General features: G+C 34.3%; 1 protein-coding gene across 1 annotated transcript; it reads left to right on the top strand.

Moving 5' to 3' along the window:
• The first annotated feature begins 136 nt into the window (after nucleotides 1-136).
• On the top strand, nucleotides 137-14,541 carry LOC134258699 (uncharacterized). Its single transcript, XM_062741238.1, has 9 exons — nucleotides 137-184; nucleotides 329-394; nucleotides 649-750; nucleotides 945-989; nucleotides 1,207-1,269; nucleotides 1,732-1,767; nucleotides 3,499-3,567; nucleotides 4,005-4,073; nucleotides 14,127-14,541. Exons 1-9 carry the CDS (start codon nucleotides 137-139, stop codon nucleotides 14,508-14,510), a joined length of 882 nt encoding a protein of 293 aa, XP_062597222.1. The 3' UTR covers nucleotides 14,511-14,541.
• The last annotated feature ends 9,258 nt before the right edge of the window (nucleotides 14,542-23,799 follow it).

Below are 23,799 nucleotides of genomic sequence, written 5' to 3'. Positions count from 1 at the left end.
CATTTCATTTACCGGTGTAATATTGTTGATATTGGGTTTAAGCAGCCAAAAGGTAAGGGTAAATTATTTATGTATGATAAAGTTAGAATACGTGATATATATATTCCAAATCTCCCAACTATTCAATCATTTTCAGATGGACGATTTTAAAATTCGTGTGATGAATTTCTTTCGAACTCTAGAGGTAGATAATTTTATTTTTCTTTACAATGAAAGTTAAGCAATAAAAGATGTTTTATACGTTTTTAATATATTGTTGTTTGTTATATGAAGACTTCATAAATACAATGTACGTTCTTTGTTATATTTTTTCTGATGTTATACTTAGGCATGCAATGGAGAACAGAAATCTGTCTTTAATGATGTTCTGGAAGCATTTAATACTTTTCTTGAGGTAAAAAAATAAGAATTATATAAACATCTATGACACATATATTGGGAAAGTTAAATTACTTTATGTATATACTACTTTATGTATATACTTACACTCGCACTTGATATACAAATGCATATGTGTTTGGGTTACTGTTTCCACTGAATTTTATAATTTGCTTTTAAGACCTTGATTAAAAGTATTGTTTTCAGATAATATAGAAGTATATGTATATCAATGACTATAACAAATAACTAATCATTCATCTTTTACAGGAAGTACTTTTATCGAAACATATCACAGTGGGCTCTTCGGATACTATTAATGTGCAAGAGCTTTTATACAACGATTTCCTTGAAATGTTTCGGTATCTTCAGGTAGGAATAACATTTCGGACCATTAACAGGAACTTAAACTAGCTTTAACATATGGAATGAAAAACACAAATCCTTCGGCACGTTTTCAACCTTTCAATTGCATTGTATGTTGTTGTTGTTTTTCATTAAATAAAATGTAAATCTTTTTGTCCCTCAAAATATTTTTTTTTACTGATAAAAGCTTCCTTTTTTAGCCAGATATGGTTGAGAAATTGAAGATTTTTCTTAATAGACTGAAGGTAAATTATCTAATTGTGTTTATTTTATCTAATATTTCTTTAAAACATGACATATTCTCTTCTTTTTATGAAACTGTACATGTATTTAATCATAATTATATTCATTTTTAATAGTCATGTTATACAAGACCAACATTATAGAGAATGGCAGAAAATATCATTCAGAAACTTTTATGTGCATCATGAGTTTTTCAATTTTTTTTCTTTATTTTCAAAGGAAGCAAAACAGGCCCATCTCAATAGTCTTCACGGAAAGATATCACTTTTCCGAACTAAACAGGTTTTTAGTTTAAGTAGACTTTGCATGCATGTAGATTAGATTCTTAATTGTTAAATTTGTAATGTATATATCATTTTTTTTTCTCAGTAATTTTTATCTAAATATTTATTAAGTAAGAAAAAAAAAGGAACAGCATTAAACAAAAGTAAAGATAGAATTTTATGTTAATTCTTAAAAAGTTTGAAATGAATTAAATTTTCATATAAATATTAAGCAATATCTTTATCAATCTTTAAAATTTTTGATCGTTACTTGCATAAAACGTTACATATAGAATATTTTGACAAGAACAATAAAATTTATGTTGGAACTTATTTAAGAATTTTCTTATTTAACATACCTTCATATGCGTTTACTATGTTGAACAAACATTGCAATTTTACTTGTTTAAGGTAAATAGATTGCTTGTTAATATCTAATTAATTGATTTACTTATTGAAACTTTTTAACTTCTTTTCTCAGGTGGACGAGAAAATTGTCCTTGATATGAAAATGAAGGTTTGTAAGGAATTTGTTGTTCTCTCTTTTTATAGATATTATACAATTAGGGACTTCAGCGTAGGTTATATGTGGTCAGTTTTTTTCGACGGAGAAAAATGACCCCCGGTCATTATTCACTCCGGCGAATAATGAACCTTTATGGATAAAAGTTGAAATTTTAGGGAGAAAAAAAATAAAGAAAGATACCTATTGGCGACAATGTTTACCTGAGCTTAATTGGGAATAAATTGATGATATGTTGATCTCATTAAATTTTAGAATTATCGCTACTTTAAGGTCAATGCAATGATTCAGAATCTAAAGGAGTAAACGATTTATCGAGCCGAAAGGGCAAGGTGAACATTGTTTTTTCCATGTTGAAAAATTTGACAGAAAAATGCAGCAATATTACATATCATTATACCCGCGCTTGAAAAGCATGAGGTTATAAAGTGATCAGTATGTCCGTCCGTGCGTCCGTCTGTTACCTTTGAGTTACCCATCTCTTATCCACGACTCCTCTTATACCGCGGAATAATATTTAATGAGAGTTTCACGGAATCTTTATTACATAGTGCCACTGTGTATTTCCTACTTTACTTTTTGATCGGATACAAATTCTAAATTCCCCATAGAAAAACATGAACATTGCTATCCTTTCCATCATATTGAAGAGTATCCATCTCTTTTCCGCAAATCCTCCTGTACACTTAATAAAACTAGAGGTACTGTGAGCAATGAGCTCACTAAATGATACCCCCCGCCTCCCATAATGTCCATGTTTTGCTATATATTGTTTTACGGTAATGTGTAAAGAGGAATAACTCGTCCTATCAAATGTTATCTAGAAGCTTCTATGTGACGTCATAGGTAAACATATAATGGCAATATGTCCATGTTTTGCTATGGGAAACCTTAAATACGTGTCGAATAAAAAGGTAAAATAGGAGGTGCACAATGGCAATATGTAATAAAGATTCTGTGAAAGTTTCATTAAATTTCACTCAGTAGTATAAGAGGAGTTGCGGATAAGAGATAAAGCGTAACAGACGGACGGACGTACAGACGGACGGAAATCCCGATCACTATATACCCTCCCACTTTTCAAGCGGGGGGTATAATTAAACTAGAGGTACTGTGAGCGATGAGCTCACTAAATGATACCCCTGCCTCCATATAGTTACAATGGCAAAGTCCATGTTTTGCTGTGGCCGGGAAAACCAAAATATGTGTCGGATCAAAAAGTAAAATAGGAGGTGCACAATGACAACATGTAATAAAGATTCTGTGAAAGTTTCATCAAATTTCATACAGGGGTATGAGAGGAGTTGCGGATAAGAGATGGGTACCCCAAAGCGTAGCAGACGGACGGACGGACAGACGTACAGACGGACGGAATTAACGATTACTATATACCCTCCCGCTTTTCAAGCGGGGGTATAATGATACTTTCACAGATTCTTTATTCCATAATGTCATTGTGCACCTCCTATTATACTTTTTGATCTGACGTTCATTTCACGTTCCCAAGAGCAAGGCATGGACTTTGCCATTATAATCAGATTGGAGGCAGGGGTATCATTTATTTCAGAGAGTTTAATGTGAGAACCAGAATAAACATTTTCATTTTTGTAAAGTTTTCTTCATACTGAAACAAAATAATTATGAAAAAGTAATTGAAGACCATTCCTTTTTATTATATATACTAAAATATACTATATATATCAATGAAAACTTAATTTGACGCAGGATCAAGAGAGGATGGACTTCGTTGATTTTCTGTTTGTGACTACAAATACTATGCAAGGAATAATCCAAGTATGTATTTTATTCAAGAACAAGAGAGAGAGAGAGATTTGTGTGAGGGTATCATCCTGGAAATTTGCATATGAAATATATGAAGATAACTAACATTATTTAAGCTCGAGTCCTTTCAAACAATACCATACAGCAGCAGAGCAAACTTGAACCTCTGAAATATAAGGGGTGGGATCAAGTGACATGGAGAAGTAAGCATCCTCTGCCAATTGGTCACACCAGTTGTGTTCTCATTGTTATGGTCGACCTTTGGCTCAGTTTAGCTAAAAATTAAGAAAGTGGAAAAGTTTATTTCATTATCTCAAATTATATTACGATAAAGACATCTTGTACATGGTATTGAACATAGTATCATTGTAATACAGTATGAAATTTATAACTTCTTAATATGATTCTTTTATTTCAAATTCTTTTTATTTTAATTATAACAACTTTAGCGAGGTCCAGATGACAGCACGTTGAAAAGAATTTTAGAAAAAATGAGAACACATCGTGGAACATTTAGTGTAAGTCGTAACAATTGTATGCATGGTAATTTAAAAAAATCAGGTTTTAGAATTTCAATTTTAATATGGTTATTAACGAGAAATTGCAAAACCATTTGGTTAAGTAAGGTAAACTATATATATCCAAACAGTTATTTTCCGTTGAAATAAATACCTGTTGATAAGAGCAGTAAAATTTAAGTAATTAACCACAAAAAATTAATATGTTTTACGGTGTGACCGTTTGGGCGAGCGCAGTTGTACCATTAAAACACTTGAAAAATTGATCAACCACTTCAAACATCAAGCCGCACGAGACATCCCGACTAGCTGTGACGTCAGATGACGTCATGGAGCTCGCCGGAGCTTACGGAGACAGCCGAGCGTCTGGTTGAAACTACAGAGCTAGTGAAATTTTGGTGGAAAAAACATTGCAGAGTTATTTTTTGTTTCATTGAAAGATTTCTACAAACTGAAAGCCTTTTATGCTTTACGTTATTATTTATTCATTTATTCGCGCAGACGACATTTGGTAGTAAAGGAATTCTGGGAATGTTTCACAGAGAAATTTGCCTGACGTATGTACAGATTTCATTCCGAATTTCCTCTGTTCTTACTTCTTACACGTTAGTCTACTGAGCTCGCTGCGCTCGCTATAAAAATGTGTTCCTATAAATTAACATACAATTTTATCATATTAGGTATACATATGGTATATACCAACGGGATTTGCTTCCTAACAAAACTTTTACTAATGGGGTTTCCTAATCCGAGTGCACTATGTGTCAAACCCTGACTACTATTTAGGCATAGTGCATGCAAAACACAACATTATTGTTATTTTTGTGCTGACTGTTGCATAAAAACGAAAATGCTTTCTCCATTTCCAATGTTTCATTACTTCTTACAAATATGTTAATACACACTTATTATGACGTCACGTTGTGCTACATGTACGTCATTATTTTTTTTATTTTGAGTGTTTCATGCAATAAGGCATATTTTTATATACCTAATGTGTATCACTCAATTTTACTGTTGATTTTATGAAATCACGTGACGTTGTGATCCGACTTTCCGTGGTTTTCTGAATCCATATCACCACTCTCTGAAACTGATGACGTAGTACGCAGAAATATGACGTCATATTTCTTGCGCGATAAAAAGTCCCTTGTTATTATGCTTTGTTTAATGGATTAATATTATCCAATTTTATCTATAAAGGTTTATTTTAATATATATAGCCAGTTATAAAGGGGTATATAATGAATTTATTACTATAACAGTAACTAGATCCGAAGAGCCGTATCACGTCTCGTTGACAGCTGTCTCGCCCTCGGGGCTGAGATATCTCTGTTTCAGCCCGTTGTCAAGGGGCTGTCTTGCCCTCAAATTTCAAATCATTATTTCTGACTTTCTGTTTAATGTGTGTGCATTAGAAGTAAAATTCATATTTAAGTATTAAAGAGAAACATTGTGTATCGAAAATTTAACCAGAACCTTTATAAATTATTTATTTATACTAGAATTTCGAGAAAATTGTTTTTAAAAAGTGCGCCAAATAATAGGCCTTCTCAGAAGATTTGATCACGTACCGACCCACTTCAATTCCCATTGAAGTTTATAAACTTGTTATTTATTACTTATATATACATTTGAGATGGACAATTAAATATAAAATTAAATATATTCGGATATAAATATTGCACTAACCGGTCGCCGTAGATTTCCGTCAAAAGTACGCAAGGTGTAAATCGGCTTGAAAGGCGGTTACGCTTCGAATTCGTCAGGCTAAGAATTCTATTTCGAAGGGAATACTTTGTTAAAGGCTACTTGTGATCAGTAATAGGGAACAGATTCTTGTCTGGGATTATTTTAATTTGTGAAAATTGATCATTAATGCTGAAAAGACACAACAAACGCGTCCGAGAATGGATGAGAAAAAGTTGGAGGAATTTCGGTCTCCTGAAAGGGATGGATGGATCCGATGGATTGAGATATTTGTCCGAGCCAGTTAATTTGCAATCATGTGTAAAACTTCATCAAAAACAGTTAATCTACGATTTCAGTAACTAAAGGCATATTTATAATGTTAACACGGAGACACTGGCGACAGTTTACTTTGAAGCACGACAGCACCGATCGAGGTGTTTCTCAGCTGCTCGTGGCGTGATTGCAATGCTTTGATATTTTCGAACAGATTTACACATTTATCGTGAGTAAAATTTAATGAAAAAAATATAGTTTTAGCCTATATCATGAAGATTTAACTTAAGGTCTAACAAAAATAAGGATAAATGTTAGAGACTGTGCAGCTGACAAAAGTGACTTGTAAACAAAGGCTAGTTTCTATCGGTATATTCTCTATGTACACAGGTTAAATCGATCGCCAAAAATGTATGAAGTACTTGTTTACGTTGTAAATAAAACAATTATTTCACTTGCTTATTTTGTTCATTTTTATACATGAAAAGCAAGACATTTTATATCTATAAAGTAACGGTAGATATTATTATTATATCTATAAGTAACGGACGTTACGGTAGATATTATTACGCCGTGTGATTCGGCCATGTATTGTATAAAATGGGTAGGCAAAATCAGTACGACATTTCACGGTATTTTTAGGTCACCTGAGTAAACTCAGGTGACCTATTGCTATCTGTTTTCGTCCGTCGTCGTCCGTCGTGCGTTAACATTTGAACATTTTCAGCTTCTTCTCTGAAACCACTGAACCAATTTCAACCAAATTTGGCAAATAGCATCTATGGGTGAAGGGGAACAAACATTGTGAATTTCATGGTCTCTGCCCCCCTGGGGCCTGGGGGGTGGGGCAAAAACCACTAAAATTAGTGCAATCTTTAAAAATCTTCTTCTTTACCTCTGGACATCAAGCAGTCAAACTGTTGGTATGATTGTAATCAGCATTGAGTCCTCTACCAAAATTGTGAAATTCATGGCCCCAGGGTCAGGGGTTCTGGTGTTAGGGCGGGGCTCTATTGATTATATAGTGAAAATGCATTATTTCTTTGAAAATCTTCTTCTCTGTTCCTGAATATTAAATAAACTAACTAAGTACATAGTTATGATGAGTAAGAGCGTCTCTACATAAATGTGAAATTCATGGCCCCAGGGTCAGGGGTTATGGTGTTAGGGCGGGGCTCTATTGATTATATAGTGAAAATGCATTAAATCTTTGAAAATTTTCTTCTCTACTCCTAGCTATTAAATAAACTAACTAAGTACATAGTTATGATGAGCAAGAGTGCCTTTACAAAAATTGTGAAATTCGTGGCCCCAGGGTCAAGGGTTATGGTGTTAGGGCGGGGCTCTATTGATTATATAGTGAAAATGCATTAATTCTTTGAAAATCTTCTTCTCTGTTCCTGAATATTAAATAAACTAACTAAGTACATAGTTATGATGAGTAAGAGCGTCTCTACATAAATGTGAAATTCATGGCCCCAGGGTCAGGGGTTATGGTGTTAGGGCGGGGCTCTATTGATTATATAGTGAAAATGCATTAAATCTTTGAAAATTTTCTTCTCTACTCCTAGCTATTAAATAAACTAACTAAGTACATAGTTATGATGAGCAAGAGTGCCTTTACAAAAATTGTGAAATTCGTGGCCCCAGGGTCAAGGGTTATGGTGTTAGGGCGGGGCTCTATTGATTATATAGTGAAAATGCATTTATTCTTTGAAAAGCTTCTTTTCAGCTTCTGAGTATTAAATAATCTAATTAAGGACATAGTTATGATGAGGAAGAATGTTTCTACCAAAATTGTGAATTTTATGTCCCCATGGTCAGGGGTTCTGGTGTTAGGGTGTGGCTCTATAATGACTATATATAGTGAAAATACATTACATCTATTAAAATCTTTTTCTCTACTCCTGGGTAATAAGCAGCCTGAACTATTTATATAGTTATGATGGGCTCTTCTTCCAGAATTGTGAATTTCAAGGCCCCTGGGTCAGGGATACCAAAATGGGGGGGGGGGGGGGCTCTACTTATATACTGAAAATGAATTGTTTGAAATCTGCTCCTTGGTATTTTTATCAAGCAATTTTGATAAGCAAGTGTGCTTTTTCAAAAATTGTGCAATGTGTAGACCTAGGGTCAGGAGTTCATGTGTGGTAGGAACACTCCTGATTATTGCTAAATATTACTGATTAGTTGACATATACATTTTTGTTCCCCTACCCTGCTTATGGGTATTAAGTAAACAAACTAAACAATTTTTAAGTGTATATTTATGATTAGCAATGGTGCCTCTTTCAAAATTGTGAATGCCGTAGCATCTAGCTTAAAACATAAACCAAATTCAATCATTTGAAAGTTGTTGCATGATGCTCAGGTGACCTATAAGGCCCATGGGCCTCTTGTTTAATAAAGACTCATTAAACCATTACAATTGTGGACTTTTCCAATATTTTACTCTCTATATAAACGAAATATAATTAGTTTTACATTATAAAAGCTATAAGTATGCAGAATTTGCGCATTTTAAGAAAAGTCGGGGCATTAAAACCGGATCCGATCACCCGGGGCAAACCCGAAAATTCCGAAATAATGAAGGCAAATCGTTTGTATTGGAGGATGCTAGCTATCACTTTTGTGACATTGTCCAACTCTAACCACATGGAGGTATTCTCAAAAGAGCCTGACACTGGTCAGATGACAAATAATCTCGAGTAAAATAAAGTAAACCTGTACAATTATTCCGGAATTTTCAGGTTTTTCCCGGGTGATCGGATCCGGTTTTAATGACCCCGTTTTTCTTAAAACATGTAATTTCACGTAAATATTGCAATAAACAAGGAAGAAATATAAATTTATAGTTAATACATATTCTTAAACACCAGAATTATTCATAACTTCATGGACTTTATGCAGCATATGTCTGAAAACGTAAATTATGAACTTGGGAAACTGCCTACCCATTTTACCAACTTGAAAATCAATAATTGCCGATAAAAACTAAAATATAAAGTATTTCATGGCAATTTTAGCAGCGAATATAAATAATCATGTATCAAATACATTCTGAAAATTTCAGCTCGATCGATAGAGTATGAAGACAGAAATATGAAAAACATCGATCTGCCCCGGCTTTTAATTTGCCCCGGCCCGGGTTTGCCTACCCATTTTACCAACACTCCCTCTGACCTCTGACAAACTTCATACAGAATTGAAGATATTTTCTCTCTGTATGTTTATATAGTGGAAAGATACCACAAATGTATATATTCCAAAGTGAAAGTAGAATATTTTTAACTATGGGACCTTTTATATCTTTGTTATCTAATGTGCTTCGAAATGAAATGTTTCAAAACACCAGGACCATTCTTGTTAATGACCAGACCAGGCAAATATTTCTCTATATGATTATTCACCGTCAAGCAAGGAACATCGAAATAAAGAAAGATAACTCAAATTTTCTTACGACAAAATTATACAAATTTTTGATCGAAAAAAATCTAAATATTTGTTTTTTTCTTTGGTTTTAGATATATGATATAAACAACATCACACCACTGTTTTGATCTCGTCCTTGGTATCAGCCCTCGGATGGTCTGGCTTGGGCTGATACCAACCGCTCTGGCTGATACCAGGGCCGAGATCAAAACAGCTGTGTGATATTCTATATCTAATATTTACATTTGCAAATGTTTTCCTTTATATCATAGGCGCTCCCCATGTAATTCTGTAAATGACGTATGATAAGTATATATAGGTCTACCCCTCTATACTATAAAATATCCAAGGCCTGCAACTGGGCGCCATTGTGGATTTCGCCTGGGACCTCTGACTGAATATCAGCATCGGGTACTCTAATTTATTGAAATAAAATATTTGCAAACTTTTATCCAGCACCATTCCGTTGCTTTCTCTTGTTTTCAAACATTTCTCTATTACACCGTCACACTTAGCTGATCTCGGCCGGAAGAAGTCGATTTCGTCGATTTTCAACAACTCGTACGAAAATAACTTTCGGAAGTTTGACAATATTTAGTGGAGAAAGTACATAGGCGCTTGGTTTCAGGATGGTGTATTTTGTGTATTATGTGTTTTTTGGTTTGTCTGAATACCCTGATTAAAATAAAAATGAAAACTCGCTGAAATTAGCACGTTTTAAAAATGTCATATTCCTCGGAGTTTTTTTTTCTTTCTGGGGTACATTTTTTTTGTTTCTGTACACAAGCCCCTGTGATACTCTTTGAAAAAATAAAAAAAATATTATCTCGGAAAGAGGTACTGATTTTCTAACTGATTTATTTTCTCTACACAAGTCGGTATAAGCTAGACAGGCATGTAGCAACAGGGGGGGGGGGGAGGGGGGCTGCCCGCCCCTGGATTACCTTTACTATTGAAAATGTGCATTGAAAGGTTGGTTGCCCCCCCCCCCACTCATACCATAGTATTGTGATATGAAGGAAAATGTACTAGTATTGTATGGGGAAAAAAATGAAAGTGAAAGGAAGTTGGCTTTGAAAAAAATTGACCACTACCCCACCCCCCGAAATAGGATTTTCGTGTTTGAGCGGTTTTTTTTTTTTTGGCTTGTCAACTTTTACAGCTAAGTGAAAAAAAAATGTTTCTCTCTGGCTGCCCCCCCCCCACCCACCCCCCTCACTTTCAAAAACAATGCTACATGTACGTGCCTATGAGAGTATATATACTGTACACATGACATTTTTAAAACGTGCTAATTTCAGCGAGTTTTCATTTTTATTTTAATCAGGGTATTCAGACAAACCAAAAAACACATAATACACAAAATACACCATCCTGAAACCAAGCGCCTATGTACTTTCTCCACTAAATATTGTCAAACTTCCGAAAGTTATTTTCGTAAGTTGTTGAAAATCGATACTTCTTCCGGCCGAGATCAGCTAAGTGTGACGGTGTAATAGAGAAATGTTTGAAAACAAGAGAAAGCAACGGAATGGTGCTGGATAAAAGTTTGCAAATATTTTATTTCAATAAATTAGAGTACCCGATGCTGATAACCAGCCCAGTATACCCCAGAAACCCTTAAAGTAAGTCAGTCAGAGGTCCCAGGCGAAATCCACAATGGCGGCCAGTTGCAGGCCTTGGTTATTTTATAGTATAGAGGGGTAGACCTATATATATACTTATCATACGTCATTTACAGAATTACATGGGGAGCGCCTATGCTTTATATAACACTACTGAAGGCAAGCGTTTTTATAACTGTGTAAATACAGGTATGGGGTCAAGAGGTCATAGATGTGCGTTTGGATAAACGTTCGACGTAATTTCTCTGTGACGTCATAAAGGTCGACGCGCGTATAGTGGATTACATACATGCCGTTGGGTTTGAAAAATAAACGCATTTCACACGTTAAAAGTAACAATCAGGCAAATATAAAGTATGAATAAGTCACAAATGTAAATATAAGTAATAAGGTATCATTTTTTGAGTTTTATTGAGATGTAAAACGGGTTGGCACATGATCAAATCTTCCATAAAGCCCTTCGGGCTTTATGGGATTTGATCACGTGACCAACCCGTTTTACATCTCAATAAAACTCAAAAAATGATACCTTATTTCTTAATTATATAGGGCCTACAGTGAAATATTAGTACTGTATCTCGAAGTTGAGGGGACCTGGGCACTACTTTGATACAGTTGTATATCCGGGGTTCGAGATATCCGAAGTTGTCTTCCAAAGTCGAATCAATAATTTCCGAGTTTTTTATTTTGTATATATCTATTCATGCATAACACTATCCTGTATTATCAATCATGTAGTCTTTATGATGAATGATTTTTTTCATTTTCTTTGAAAAAATACCCCCCCCCCCCAAAAAAAAAATTAATATGAAATAATTAAGAACTAACATCGGCCTTTTAATGCTGAAACCATTGTTAAAAAAGGATGACTCAAAAAAAAAAAATAAATAAATAAATAAAAAGTTGATGTGGCATTCCACCTAAATAGTGCCAATGCAAATTTTAAATACATAATTTTACATTAAATAATGAAATAGGCCTACCTGTAGATATTTATTTTTCTCATAAACCTGTAGTTCAATTTTATGAATAAAAATCTTCTCGTGACTTCCTTATTTAACAACTTTAATTTTTTTCAATTTATTCTAAACTACATTTGTGTAAATATACAGTCCCTAAAAATATTAATTTACTTTAATAATCTTTCCTTCTTAAAAGATTGTAAGAAATCCTTGCTTTTTAATAGTTTAAACTCCTCTCCTCTGCAGGTAAACAAAAAAAAAAAAAAAAAAACAGAGAGCCTGCAAATTCAGAAAACACAAGGGGGTGGAGCTATCATATCACTCAGAACCTTTTTCACACATGAGTGAACAAAGCAGTCCCAGAAAGCAGGCACAGGGACAGCTGGGACTGCTGGGTCTGCTTTTGGAGCAGTCCCATAGCTGTCCCAAAGCAGTCCCGGGGACTGCTTTCTGGGACTGCTTGGGTGTCAGGTTGGGTCTGGTCGGTACTGTTTCACGTCGAGTTGACAGGCGCGAATCTTCAGATCAAACGAAACGCGAAGTGTCGAGTTTGATCTGATGATCCGCGCCTGTCAACGAGACTTGATACGGCTCTTCGGATCAAGTTACCGATATAATGATAAATGTATTATATATCCCCTTCATCGTCTCAACCCACGGTCAGGAGTCAACATATAGGCTACATGCAGCTCTCTCCTACCCGTAGCTGCTTGATCACAAAAAGTGTCGTAAGCTTGAATATTTACGCCTCTCTTTTGTGACGTCATATTCAGTCAATGACAACATTTGTTTTCATCGCAATTGAAATCAACCATCAACAATTTACATAAGCAGAATATTTCGTACACTGCGATTGGGTATTGAAAGATCACATCAAAGTTCATTTTCCGACTATGCTTTACTCGCATTGGTCAATAATTTAATGAGCTACGAAATATTATCTTCTCATTCAACCACGGCCAGAATAGGAAAAGATCGTACATTATGGCCGTGGTTTGCGACGGTGATACCCTCTTTTAACAAGCTAAATATAGCAAAATAAAACTTTAGAGATCATTTGTATAATATTTATACATAAAACAAAGCATAATTTCAAGGGACTTATAACGCGCAAGAAAAATAAAGTCATGTTTTTGCGTACTACGCCATCAGTTTAGTGGTGATATGGATTCAGAAAACCATAGTGTGCATGGTGATCTGGAAAGTCGGATCACGACGCCACGCGATTGCGTAAAATCAACAGAAAAACTGAGTGATACACATTAGGTATATAATAAATCCTTAGAACACTATGCGATAATTGTTGGGTATGGGTTATATAGAGACAAACTGACAGGAAGCATAATAATATCACATATAACGTAGTATGCAGGTAATATTTTACAAGCACTTAGCATCAGATGAAGGGAGCGGTCCCCACCAACGTTTTTCCAAACATGACCTTTCACTATCGAGAATGTGCATTGAAAGACAGTGTTATACCCCCTTCCCCTTCCTTTTGTTGCTGACTAGTCGTACTAGGATAACTAAATTGTGAAAGAAGTTCCAACCACCCCACCACAGAATAGGAATTCAAAGTTTGGACAATTTTCTTTTTCTACCATATCATATTATTTGGGAAAAATCGGGATTATTTCTTCGCCTCTTTTTCAAAAGTGATACCATGTGCCTATTAAGTACAAATAAGGAAATATAACTCTTACATTTTCTAAGTTGTATATATAAAGTTCGATATTTTCTAGGCCTAGAATATAATTCATAAATGAGAGAGATTTAAAGGGTTAATAATTTTGTATTCAGTGAATGCCAGACGCTTCTAATCCAAGAACATTTAGTAGGTTATTAATTAACTGATAGGTTGCTTTTTATAACATTAATACTTGTATATATATGATGATGATTATACATACATACCTTGATTTAAAACCAGATTGTAAGCATGTCATCTTTATATTATGATTGATAAGAATTGTAGTAAACAGCTCTGGAAGTATAGAGCATTAGAAACTGAGATCAGCCAAAACACTTCTGATAATGTCACCTGATTTATTATCAATCTTTATCTACAGTACCAAGACGAAGTACTAGAAGTGGAGGAAATCAACAAACGAAACCTTGGGAAAATGATTATACGGCATGTCGGACATGAAGGAGTGGATGAAAAACCAGATCTCCGGCGTCTTTTGCAGGCTTGCATTGACCACCTGCAAACAGAGTCGGAGAGTTTTTGGAGGAATGCCTCTATTACCATTTATGATGAAGATGATAACATGTACAAAATAGCCAGTGGAACGAAGAAGCACCAATTCATCTGCCGGATGAAGAATGGAGAACCGTTCATAAAAGATAAAAAGGCTGTTTCGGAACACAAGAAGCCCAAGCAGAGTCAACCTCCATCTACGGCTCATGGCCATCCTCATAAAACTCAAGATAAAAACTGTGTCATTTGCTAAATGGGACAAGAATTACTCTTGTACAGACAGAAAATGACCAAATCTTGATTTCAACCATTTTTTATAGAAGAAAACAGACATTGATACCGATGTTACCAATGTTACCGATGAAACCGATGTTCTTTGTGTATTATGAATCTATTGGTTTTGGAAATAATCAAAATGTGAAAATAATTAACCAATTTGCCTTCTTTTTTTCCTAAGTAAAATAATTCTTTCATTCATGCATTTGTTAACAAAATACATATTGTTCCGAAAACAGTTTCTCGGTGTTCTTGCATATGCATTTTGAAGTACCCTTTTCCTTGTTCATTAAATTTATCAGAAAATTTTAAATATAGGGCCACTTTAAAAAATTATAGTTGCTTGCCCTCTCCCGACTCTGTGTAAAATTACTGGCTAGATAGGTGGGTATGAAAATCTATTTCCAGAAAATTTCAACATATTCGTTAACAGAATGAGAGGAATAATCAGTAAAAAAAAAATATCGTGTCCTGGAATGTAAAACAGAAAAAACTTTGAGTCAGGCCATTTTTAGTCAGTCGGTCGGGAGAGGACAACCAAACATATTTTAAGAGTGGCCTAGTTATCTTACAATGTTAACTGGAAAAATGACACTTCAAAAATATATAACATATTTTTCAGAATGCATGACCTGAAAAGTTAAAAGTTTTATTTGACTTAAAGTGAAATAATTAAGGATATATAACACAAACAAAAATTTGATGCATGGATTGACAAATATTTTTTGACTGATTTTGAAAGGAATGACATAAACATACCCGGTACAATTAATCCCTAAAATAGAAGGAAATCATGTTTTCGTTGGAGCTCAAATATTATGTGAATTTGTATCGTTTTGTATGTAATTCTATATAAAATTGTTGCAAAATTTTGATAAATTTCCCCACTTTACTTGAAAAACATTCAAGTTGCCTATTAGAATATTAATCTATGAAAAATATGCTGATTTCTGAAAAAAGTTTGTGTTATTTATTCTATAAAAGTCGGTGTAAAATATTTCAAGGTATTTTACTCGTCAGCCTTTGAGAGAAGTTTGGCGAGAACCATTATTACAATTCAATTTTTATGCCATGTTTGAATTGAACAATACACGTAAATTTTAGAATATTGAATTTTTAAACTGCTCACAAAATTGTAAAGAAACAAAATTTATGGGGGATTATTTCTTGTGCTATGGCATAATCAGAGGATTTTTTTTTTCAAAATTACGCTCTTTAAAGCCCTCTATATTTTTTTACCCGGAGAATTTTTCAGCCCACTTGGGCCGATTTTAAAGCTCAAATGAGCTTTTCTGGTCGAAATTTGTACGTTGTCTGTCGTTGTCGTATACTTTACATAATTTCAATTTCTTCTCCAAAACTACTGGGCCAATTTCAACTAAACATAATTGGGCGAATGAAATTCATGTTTGTTCAAATGAAGGATCACGCACTCCTCCAAAAGGAGATACATGTAAAAACAAAATAGCGAAACATGAATGACATCATTGAAAAATCTGCTCAAGAACAAATTTGCCAGGAAAGATGCAACTCATATGTACGGAATCATTGTAAGATAGTGTAGATTTAAATTTGTTCAAGTCATGGCATCGACGGTAAAGGGAAGAAACAATGGACGATCAAAGTTTTACATAGGAATATATAGGAAAAAACTTTCAAAATATTCTCCTCAAAAACACCAATGTTAAGTCATATTTTTGTTAAAGCCTCTGTAAAAACCATGACCGCGGATGTAAAGACGAATAATAACCCCCATCAAATAATGACCGGGGGTCATTTTTCAATGACAGAAAATGACCCCCCACCCGTTAAAAAAAATTCGTAGAAAAAGAGCCCCAGGGGTCATTATTTTATATGTGAGTCCTATAAAAAAAATGACCCCCGTTGAAAAATGAGCCCTTTCAGAGTGATCCAAAATTCAAAAGTTTAAATCGATACTAAGCATCCAATCGCCAAAAAAATTTCATTCTATCATTTTGAAAAAATTTCATAACGAAATCATAGGAACAATAAAAAAAAATACATGTGCATGTACTATGCATGGTACATATCTTTATATAATTTTCAGTCTGATCAAATGAAAATAGAGTTAAGTATCATCACAGAATTATTGAATCAAATACAAGTGCCACAAACTTGTATCAAAAATGACTAATTTAGAATGTCTGAATGCTCACAAAAAAGGACGTTCAATGTGCTGATATCATGGATCTTTGTTATGGATTTTTGTCATGTTATGTGATAATGATGATGTTCTATCAAAATAGAAGTTTTAAAAAATCATTGTCATTTGCAAGTGTAATAATTAGCGATTTCAAAACAATATTTACTAAAGCTATTTTTCTTATAAAAACTTGTACAAGTTATTAGTTATTTTAGGATCATCTAGTAAGCTCATGGCTCACAGTACCTCTAGTTTTGAAAATCTATGGGTTGTTTAGATACTCTACGGGTATATGTGCGAAGTATATACATATATAATAAAAAGAATGGTCTTCAATTAATTTTTCATATTTGACACAGTATGAAGAAAACGTTACAAAAATGAAATTAAATGTTCTGATTTTCATATTAAAAATGCTCTAAAAATATACACAGAACAGAGTGAAAGGGTGGAATAAAACAAGATTAAAACTAGAGGTACTGTGAGCACTGAGTTCAGTAAGTGATACCCCTTGCCTCCCATATGATTATATGAGCAAAGTCCATGCTTTGCTCTGGCAAACACAAAATGAGCGACAGATCATAGCAATAATTGTATAATTTAATGAGATCAACATATCATCAAATTATTCACAATTTAGCTCAGTTGAACATTTTGGCCAATAGGTCTCTATTTTTTGCCCCCTAAAAATTTTGACTTAAATCAACAAGGGGGTCATTAATCTACGGAGGTCATTTTTCTTCACATGGGGTATCCAAATTTTTAGGGTGATGACACTTTTTCTACGGGCAAAAGGGTCATTATTCACCGTAGAATTATGACCGGGAGTCATTTTTCGCCATCGAAAAATGACCCCCGGTCATTATTCTATGGAGGTCATTATTCGTCTTTACACTCACAAGTTAAAAATTGACCCTGTTGAATATTGACCCCACCTCAGAGTTTGAACATTTTTTGAACTGGGAAGTCGTTTTACGGATTTATCAGTATCTCTATATTTATATTTCGGTTTCATTTTTTCCCTTTTCAAGAATAATAGAAATAAACCTATCATCCCGTGAATATATATGTACATTTTGATCAGTACACGATTTCAGCTATCTTCAAGCATGATAACTTTATTTTTCGACAATACTTTTAAAATCCATAGCATCCATACATTACTACAAAACTATGAATAGGGCGCAAAACAAAATCCTGGAAGTCTGGTTTCTAGAAAGGGAGCCTTATATATATTGATCAGGTGGGCAGAACATATCATTTAGTCATATTCAGTATAAAAATTAACAAAAGTAAAAGCCTAAAAATTAGAATGAAATACATCGGCCAAAATGAATTCAATGATAAGTTATATTTGTGAAAAAGATCAAAATAGCAACCATAGCATGTTGGTGAAATCCTTGTAACAAACTTATCTGTCAGTAGCCTGCCTCGGCTTAAAAATTGATCGTTTTCGGAGCATAAACTTGAGAATGAGATTATTTTTATTCTAAAACATATCATTCTTATTCGATACAATGTGATTCCTATTCGATTAGTTTTTATTCCTATTCGATATAATTTGTAATTTGTATTCGATAAATTGCTATTCCCATTGGAGAAAATATGAGAATGTGATTCCTATATCAGAATTCTTTTCGAAAACACGCGTTTCTTATTCGATATCATTCATTCATATTTGAAAACATGAGATTTCTATTCGCTAATTTTGTAATTCCTATACGATAATTTTATCCTTCTTATATTCGATAGTTATTTGGTTTATATGCAATACCATTTCTATTTGAAAAAAAATGTGATTCCTATTCGATAAACTTCTTATCTTATTGCATAATTTTATTTCTACCATGCGTTGTTTTTGTTATTCTTTTTCAATAATTGTATTCTGGGAAATATGACAAACCTAGAACTGGTTGTAAACTCAATTAAATAGGAATGGCATGTTTAACATGATTATCGAATATAATTATTTTATTTTCGAATAGAAATGACAAAATCATCGAATAGGAATCACATATTTTCGAATCGAATAACTTCTTAAAGGTGATGAATTCTCGAACAGAGGTAACATTTTTTTCGCACAAGAATAACAACCAATCGAATAGGAATCACATTTTATCGAACAGGAATGACATGATTTAGAAAAAGAAAAACAAAATTTTTGAATAAGAATAACAAAAAAGTATAATTATGCAACGTTTTACCCGCCATACCATAAACAGGTGAATATTACTTTACAAATACGGAAAGTTCACTTTGGAAAATATGAAGAAGAAATCACTTCTTTTCTTGTGCAGTGTAGTTTCAGTTGGTCCTCATCTTCTATAGTCAGTAAAACTTCCAAACATGAAACAGCTGTGGCACATTAAGTGGTGACTTTAATTCAGAGTTCACTGGGATACATCGAGTCGACATATGAACTAAAAGTAACAATTTGTTACTTGATCATACGTCATCGGTGTATCTAATAAATGTTGAGTTGAACCCCACAGCAAGTGTTTCCTTCTTGTCATGTAAAGTATTTTTAAAAAAATTCTAATTCTGCTTCATTGAAATATTAAAACAGGTCTGCCAATAAAGGAGCACAATTAGTGCCCATCGAAATTCCAAGTTTTGAAGGAAGATTTGTTTTCCGAAGACTGCATTAAACGGATAGAGATAAGGAACTCCAGCTTCCTTTTAATATCAACTTCAGGATACTTTTAGGTAGAAACAGGGTGATTTTTAACAAATTGATTTTCGTTGATGACCTATCACGAGATACGAAAATTTCTGAGTACCATTCTTATTGAGAAAGAAGTTGTTCATGATGTAAAAATGTATAGTTTAGAATTTGTAGTGAGGAATGCTTGTTTAGAGTGTACAAAAGCTGTACGTTTTGATGTTACTGACTTTTGAAAAAAATGGAGATTTCAAATTTTCTAAAATGAGGGAGGGGACTAAGCATCCCTAGCCCCCCCACCCCCTTTTTCCCGACGCCTATGGATTAAATCACAGTTGTGAAAACCAAGTCATAAATATGTGTTTTATGCTGTTGAATTTAGAACAAGTTTCGTGATCAAAATTCCACGACCCGGCTCAGTTTTCAAGGGACTAGGGTCTTAATTCAACACCTTTGGTCTCAGTATTCAACGTTGAAAAATGTCCCCCATGTCAATTTTCAGCCCGGGTCAAATACTGAGTATAAACGTTACACCAGCGGTCGGGTGGAGCCACAATTCAAGCTTATTAATTAAATTAAAACACGATTAAAGCTTACAAGAAGTATATAGGAAAAATCCTCAAATATCTTTTTCTCATGAATAGCAAAGCTATGATTGGTCATATTTATATGGAAACATCCCCAGGTGGTGTATGTTTAAGTTTGTTCAAATCATGACCCCCGGAAGTAGGGTGGGGCCACAATGGACGATCAAAGTTTTAGATAGGAATATACAGGAAAAAACTTTTAAAATCTTCTCAAAAACAGAAAAGCTATGATTGATCATAAATGTAATAATGCCAAAGCGGATGAAGGAGATATTATCCATATATATATATATGTCAGAGATGAAGATATTCACAACGCCGCAATTTCTACCTTACAGTGTTGTAAGTTGGGTTAAAACATTAAAATAGACTTACAGTGTTGTAAGTTGGGTTAAAACATTAAAATAGAATTTTTTCTGGAAAAAAGCAAATCTGAATGAATATAAAGACATTCTTATTATGTATTACACAGAAATGATTATTTTGATAAATCAATGATGAATTATAATTGTTTTTAAGATAATTTAGTAGTAAAAATTTTTTGCCACATGCAATTTAACTGTACATATTTGAATATAATAATAAAGAGGCGGACCTAACAAAATACAAGATACCAACCGTCGTGGGCTGGAGGTTTTGATGCATTTAGAGTTTCCAAACACACCTTCAAGAAAATGTAAGCAAAAAGAAAGGATTCGTTTGGGTTCCATTTGAAATCTTGACCGAGTAAAGTAATAAATTTTCTTTTCAGTCTTCTTATATTCATTCCTTTTTTTCTATTCTGGCATTATTGATAGTGAAGTTCCCTCACCTTTTACCGCCACAACCATCAAGAGAGAATACATGGACTTGATTCTAAGCCGATGGCAGTACACAGGTAGTTATATTGACGCAAGAGAATTCTTCACACATACAGCCACCTCTTTAGAATCCGTGTGCATCCTCAATGAATCAGGAGACCCTGTGGCCTGGGGCTTTGAATAACATTACGGAGCTATCGGGATTATCAATATCGGAGGAAGAAACTTGGAAGTGCTGTTGTTTCCCCTCTGTCGAAGAAAATTCTGAGGAAACATGACTTTGTTTACAATTATATTGCATAAACAACTTGGGTATGAAGAAGTTGAAGTTTATCCCGAATGTATTTTTACCTGGTTCTATTACGAGAATGAAAAGAAAAGAGTGGACGAATCTGTTCAGTAAAAAGACTCTTACATATGTCTAATTCAATCAATTTTTAATTCATCAACTCATATGGAATATTTTAGGGGGGAATTTAAAAAATATATATTTGAAATATACATTATTTAAAATTGAGTTTTATACAGGGATGGTTCATGTGAATTTGATGATGTTTTGTTCATGTTTTTTTCCTTGAGATCTGAAGGTTTTCAGGTAGGTAATTTTCCGTCAAGCAGAAACCTCAGGAACTATTCCATTATGGAAAAAAAATTGTATCACGATTTCTTCCACTAGCTGTTAAAGAGATTTTTATTCCTTTTTTCTTAATTTTCTCATGGAAGTAGTGTATATGTACTTAAGCATTAGTCCTACCTTAAAGGTGAAGTAATTGATCAGGATAATAAATAAATGAATCCTCCTGTTTAGTCTAGTGATAAATATGGAGATAACGAACAGTATTTCAGCTTGTTGTCCAGTTTAGTAATACAGATAGGAGCAGAACAAACACAAGCCTCCAAAAAACATCAGAGGGGAATCAGGTGCCATAGGTGAGAGAGCATTTCTATTCAATCAATCACTCTCGTCGTGTTGTCCTTGGCATGATCGTAAAAAAAAAATGGGAAAAGTTAGTGGACAATTCGATCAGTGTATAAATGATGGGCTAAAATTTGTATTTAAAAATCAGTCGGCATTTGATTCAATTATCGGTCATTGCATTGACCATAAAACATGCGAAATGATGACTTCAAACGATATTGTTGATACCTTTGTCCCATCAACCTGTTTTGTCAATAACTTATCTCGATTACGAGCAAACTTTAAAACGATCGTTTTAAAGTTTGCTCGTAATTGTATAGCATGAATTTGTTTATTGAATCAACTGAGAGACGTACACACCATATGCAGGTAATAAGGGTATATCGCTGCATAAGTTGTGGATTGAAAAGTCATCTGTTTATATAATATATATTGAGGATCTTACCACGAGCAACTGACCAATCGTTGAATGAATAGCAACGTTTACGCCAAATACATGTACACACATTTCACTTCGAACACGTAGTGCAGGTCAATCTACGATCATGTTTATGGACTGCAAAATAAAAAACAAGAAACTAGGAAAGATGTTACGGGCGTTTTTAATTTGTTTTTAAATAGAAAAAATGTTTAATAAAATGTAGTTTGTGTCTAGTTTAGAACACCAGCGCTTCAAGGGTAAGGAAAACGAGCAGCATCTCTTATGCATTTTAAATGGACACAACTTTGTTTACGTTCGTGATCACGTGTTCAGCCAGGGAATTCACCTGGCAATTGTATTCACCGATAGTACAACAAAGGAATTAATACAGACGCAAATCGCTTTTGCAGTATGACTTTCAGAAACCTAGACTTCCGCGGTTTATTTAACAAATGAATTGTTTGTCATTATAAGCATGAAAATAATATTTTTTAAAATGATTTTCATTTACCATAAGATTTTTCCTGTTATTTCAAGCGTAAAATTCCTGTAGTATTCATAGTAACCCTTAATGCAATACTCATTCAGCTGATTGGTCAGTTAAAATCATGCTGGTGCCTCATTTGCTAAATTGACGCCAAAAAATGTAGTCCCGGTTCCCGTGCAAAAAATATTTGTCCAAAACGAAATTTTAATTCATGACTGCAGAAAATTGTATTATAGAGAATACTTATGTAAGTTTGGATGAATGAAGTACATTTCTACATACTAGTATATTATCAGCTGATTCTAGGGTGGTGAAAACTGAAACGCAACATAACTTTTCTGTTTACCATGCCTCAACGTGATAGTCATTTCCTAACCACATTTCCGTGAATAATTTACCCTATCTCGCTGAAGTCTCGCTAACTCTCGCCAGAACCACTGCCAGAGCCACTCTGAACTCATCGGGTTTTATAATTTGCAGAACACCGAAAAATAAAAGGTTCCGAACACATTAGTAGGGGTGAGAAATATCAAAGGTGATTTTTTTTTTACATAAAGATACATCATAGTCTAACTGATATTTTCACACGTTTAGAAGCATCTATCTAAAATATACATTTATATAATGTAACAGGAAAGGAGAAAATGCATGGCTGGACCGGGAATCGAACCCGGGACCCCTGTATCTCTAGTCAGGTGCTCTACCAACTGAGCTATTCAGGCCGATATCCACGGCCCAAACCATTACATTCCTCCCTCGTTAAATTGTCTTCGCCCTCGAAGACACAACCCAAGTTCTTTTTTGCCCCTGGCAGGACTTTCACCTGCAATTCCAGGGGTGGTCAACGGCACCAAATCTAACGGGAGAGGAGAAAATGCAGCAGACCAGACCGGGATTCGAACCCGGGCCCCCTGAAACTCCGGTCAGGTACTCTACCAACTGAGCTATCTGGCCACCGGCGATCGAACCCGGCTATAAAGGTCTTTGGCCCTCCAAAGACCCCAACCCAGGCTCATCCCTGGCAGGTCTTTCACCTGTCAATTCCAGGGCATGGCACGGCACCAAATGTAACGGGAGAGGAGAAAATGCAGCAGACCAGACCGGGATTCGAACCCGGGCCCCCTGAAACTCCGGTCAGGTACTCTACCAACTGAGCTATCCAGGCCGATATCCACGGCCCAAACCATTACAATAACAAATATTTTCCATAACCATATGAAACAACT

Source organism: Saccostrea cucullata, unplaced genomic scaffold (assembly GCF_032062105.1).
Source record: "Saccostrea cucullata isolate Sc308-1 unplaced genomic scaffold, CSIRO_AGI_Scuc_v1 ctg27, whole genome shotgun sequence".
NCBI classification, from domain to species: Eukaryota; Metazoa; Mollusca; class Bivalvia; order Ostreida; family Ostreidae; genus Saccostrea; species Saccostrea cuccullata.
The sequence above is the reverse complement of the archived record's forward strand: the minus strand, read 5'-3'. Positions and strand labels throughout refer to the sequence as shown.

Bases quoted from the DNA above. Each gene is read 5' to 3' on its own strand.
- LOC134258699 (XM_062741238.1), top strand. From the start codon at position 137: ATGGACGATTTTAAAATTCGTGTGATGAATTTCTTTCGAACTCTAGAG. The intron at 1,768-3,498 runs GTTTGTAAGGAA...AATTTGACGCAG, and splicing joins TCCTTGATATGAAAATGAAG to GATCAAGAGAGGATGGACTT. The intron at 3,568-4,004 runs GTATGTATTTTA...TAACAACTTTAG, and splicing joins CTATGCAAGGAATAATCCAA to CGAGGTCCAGATGACAGCAC.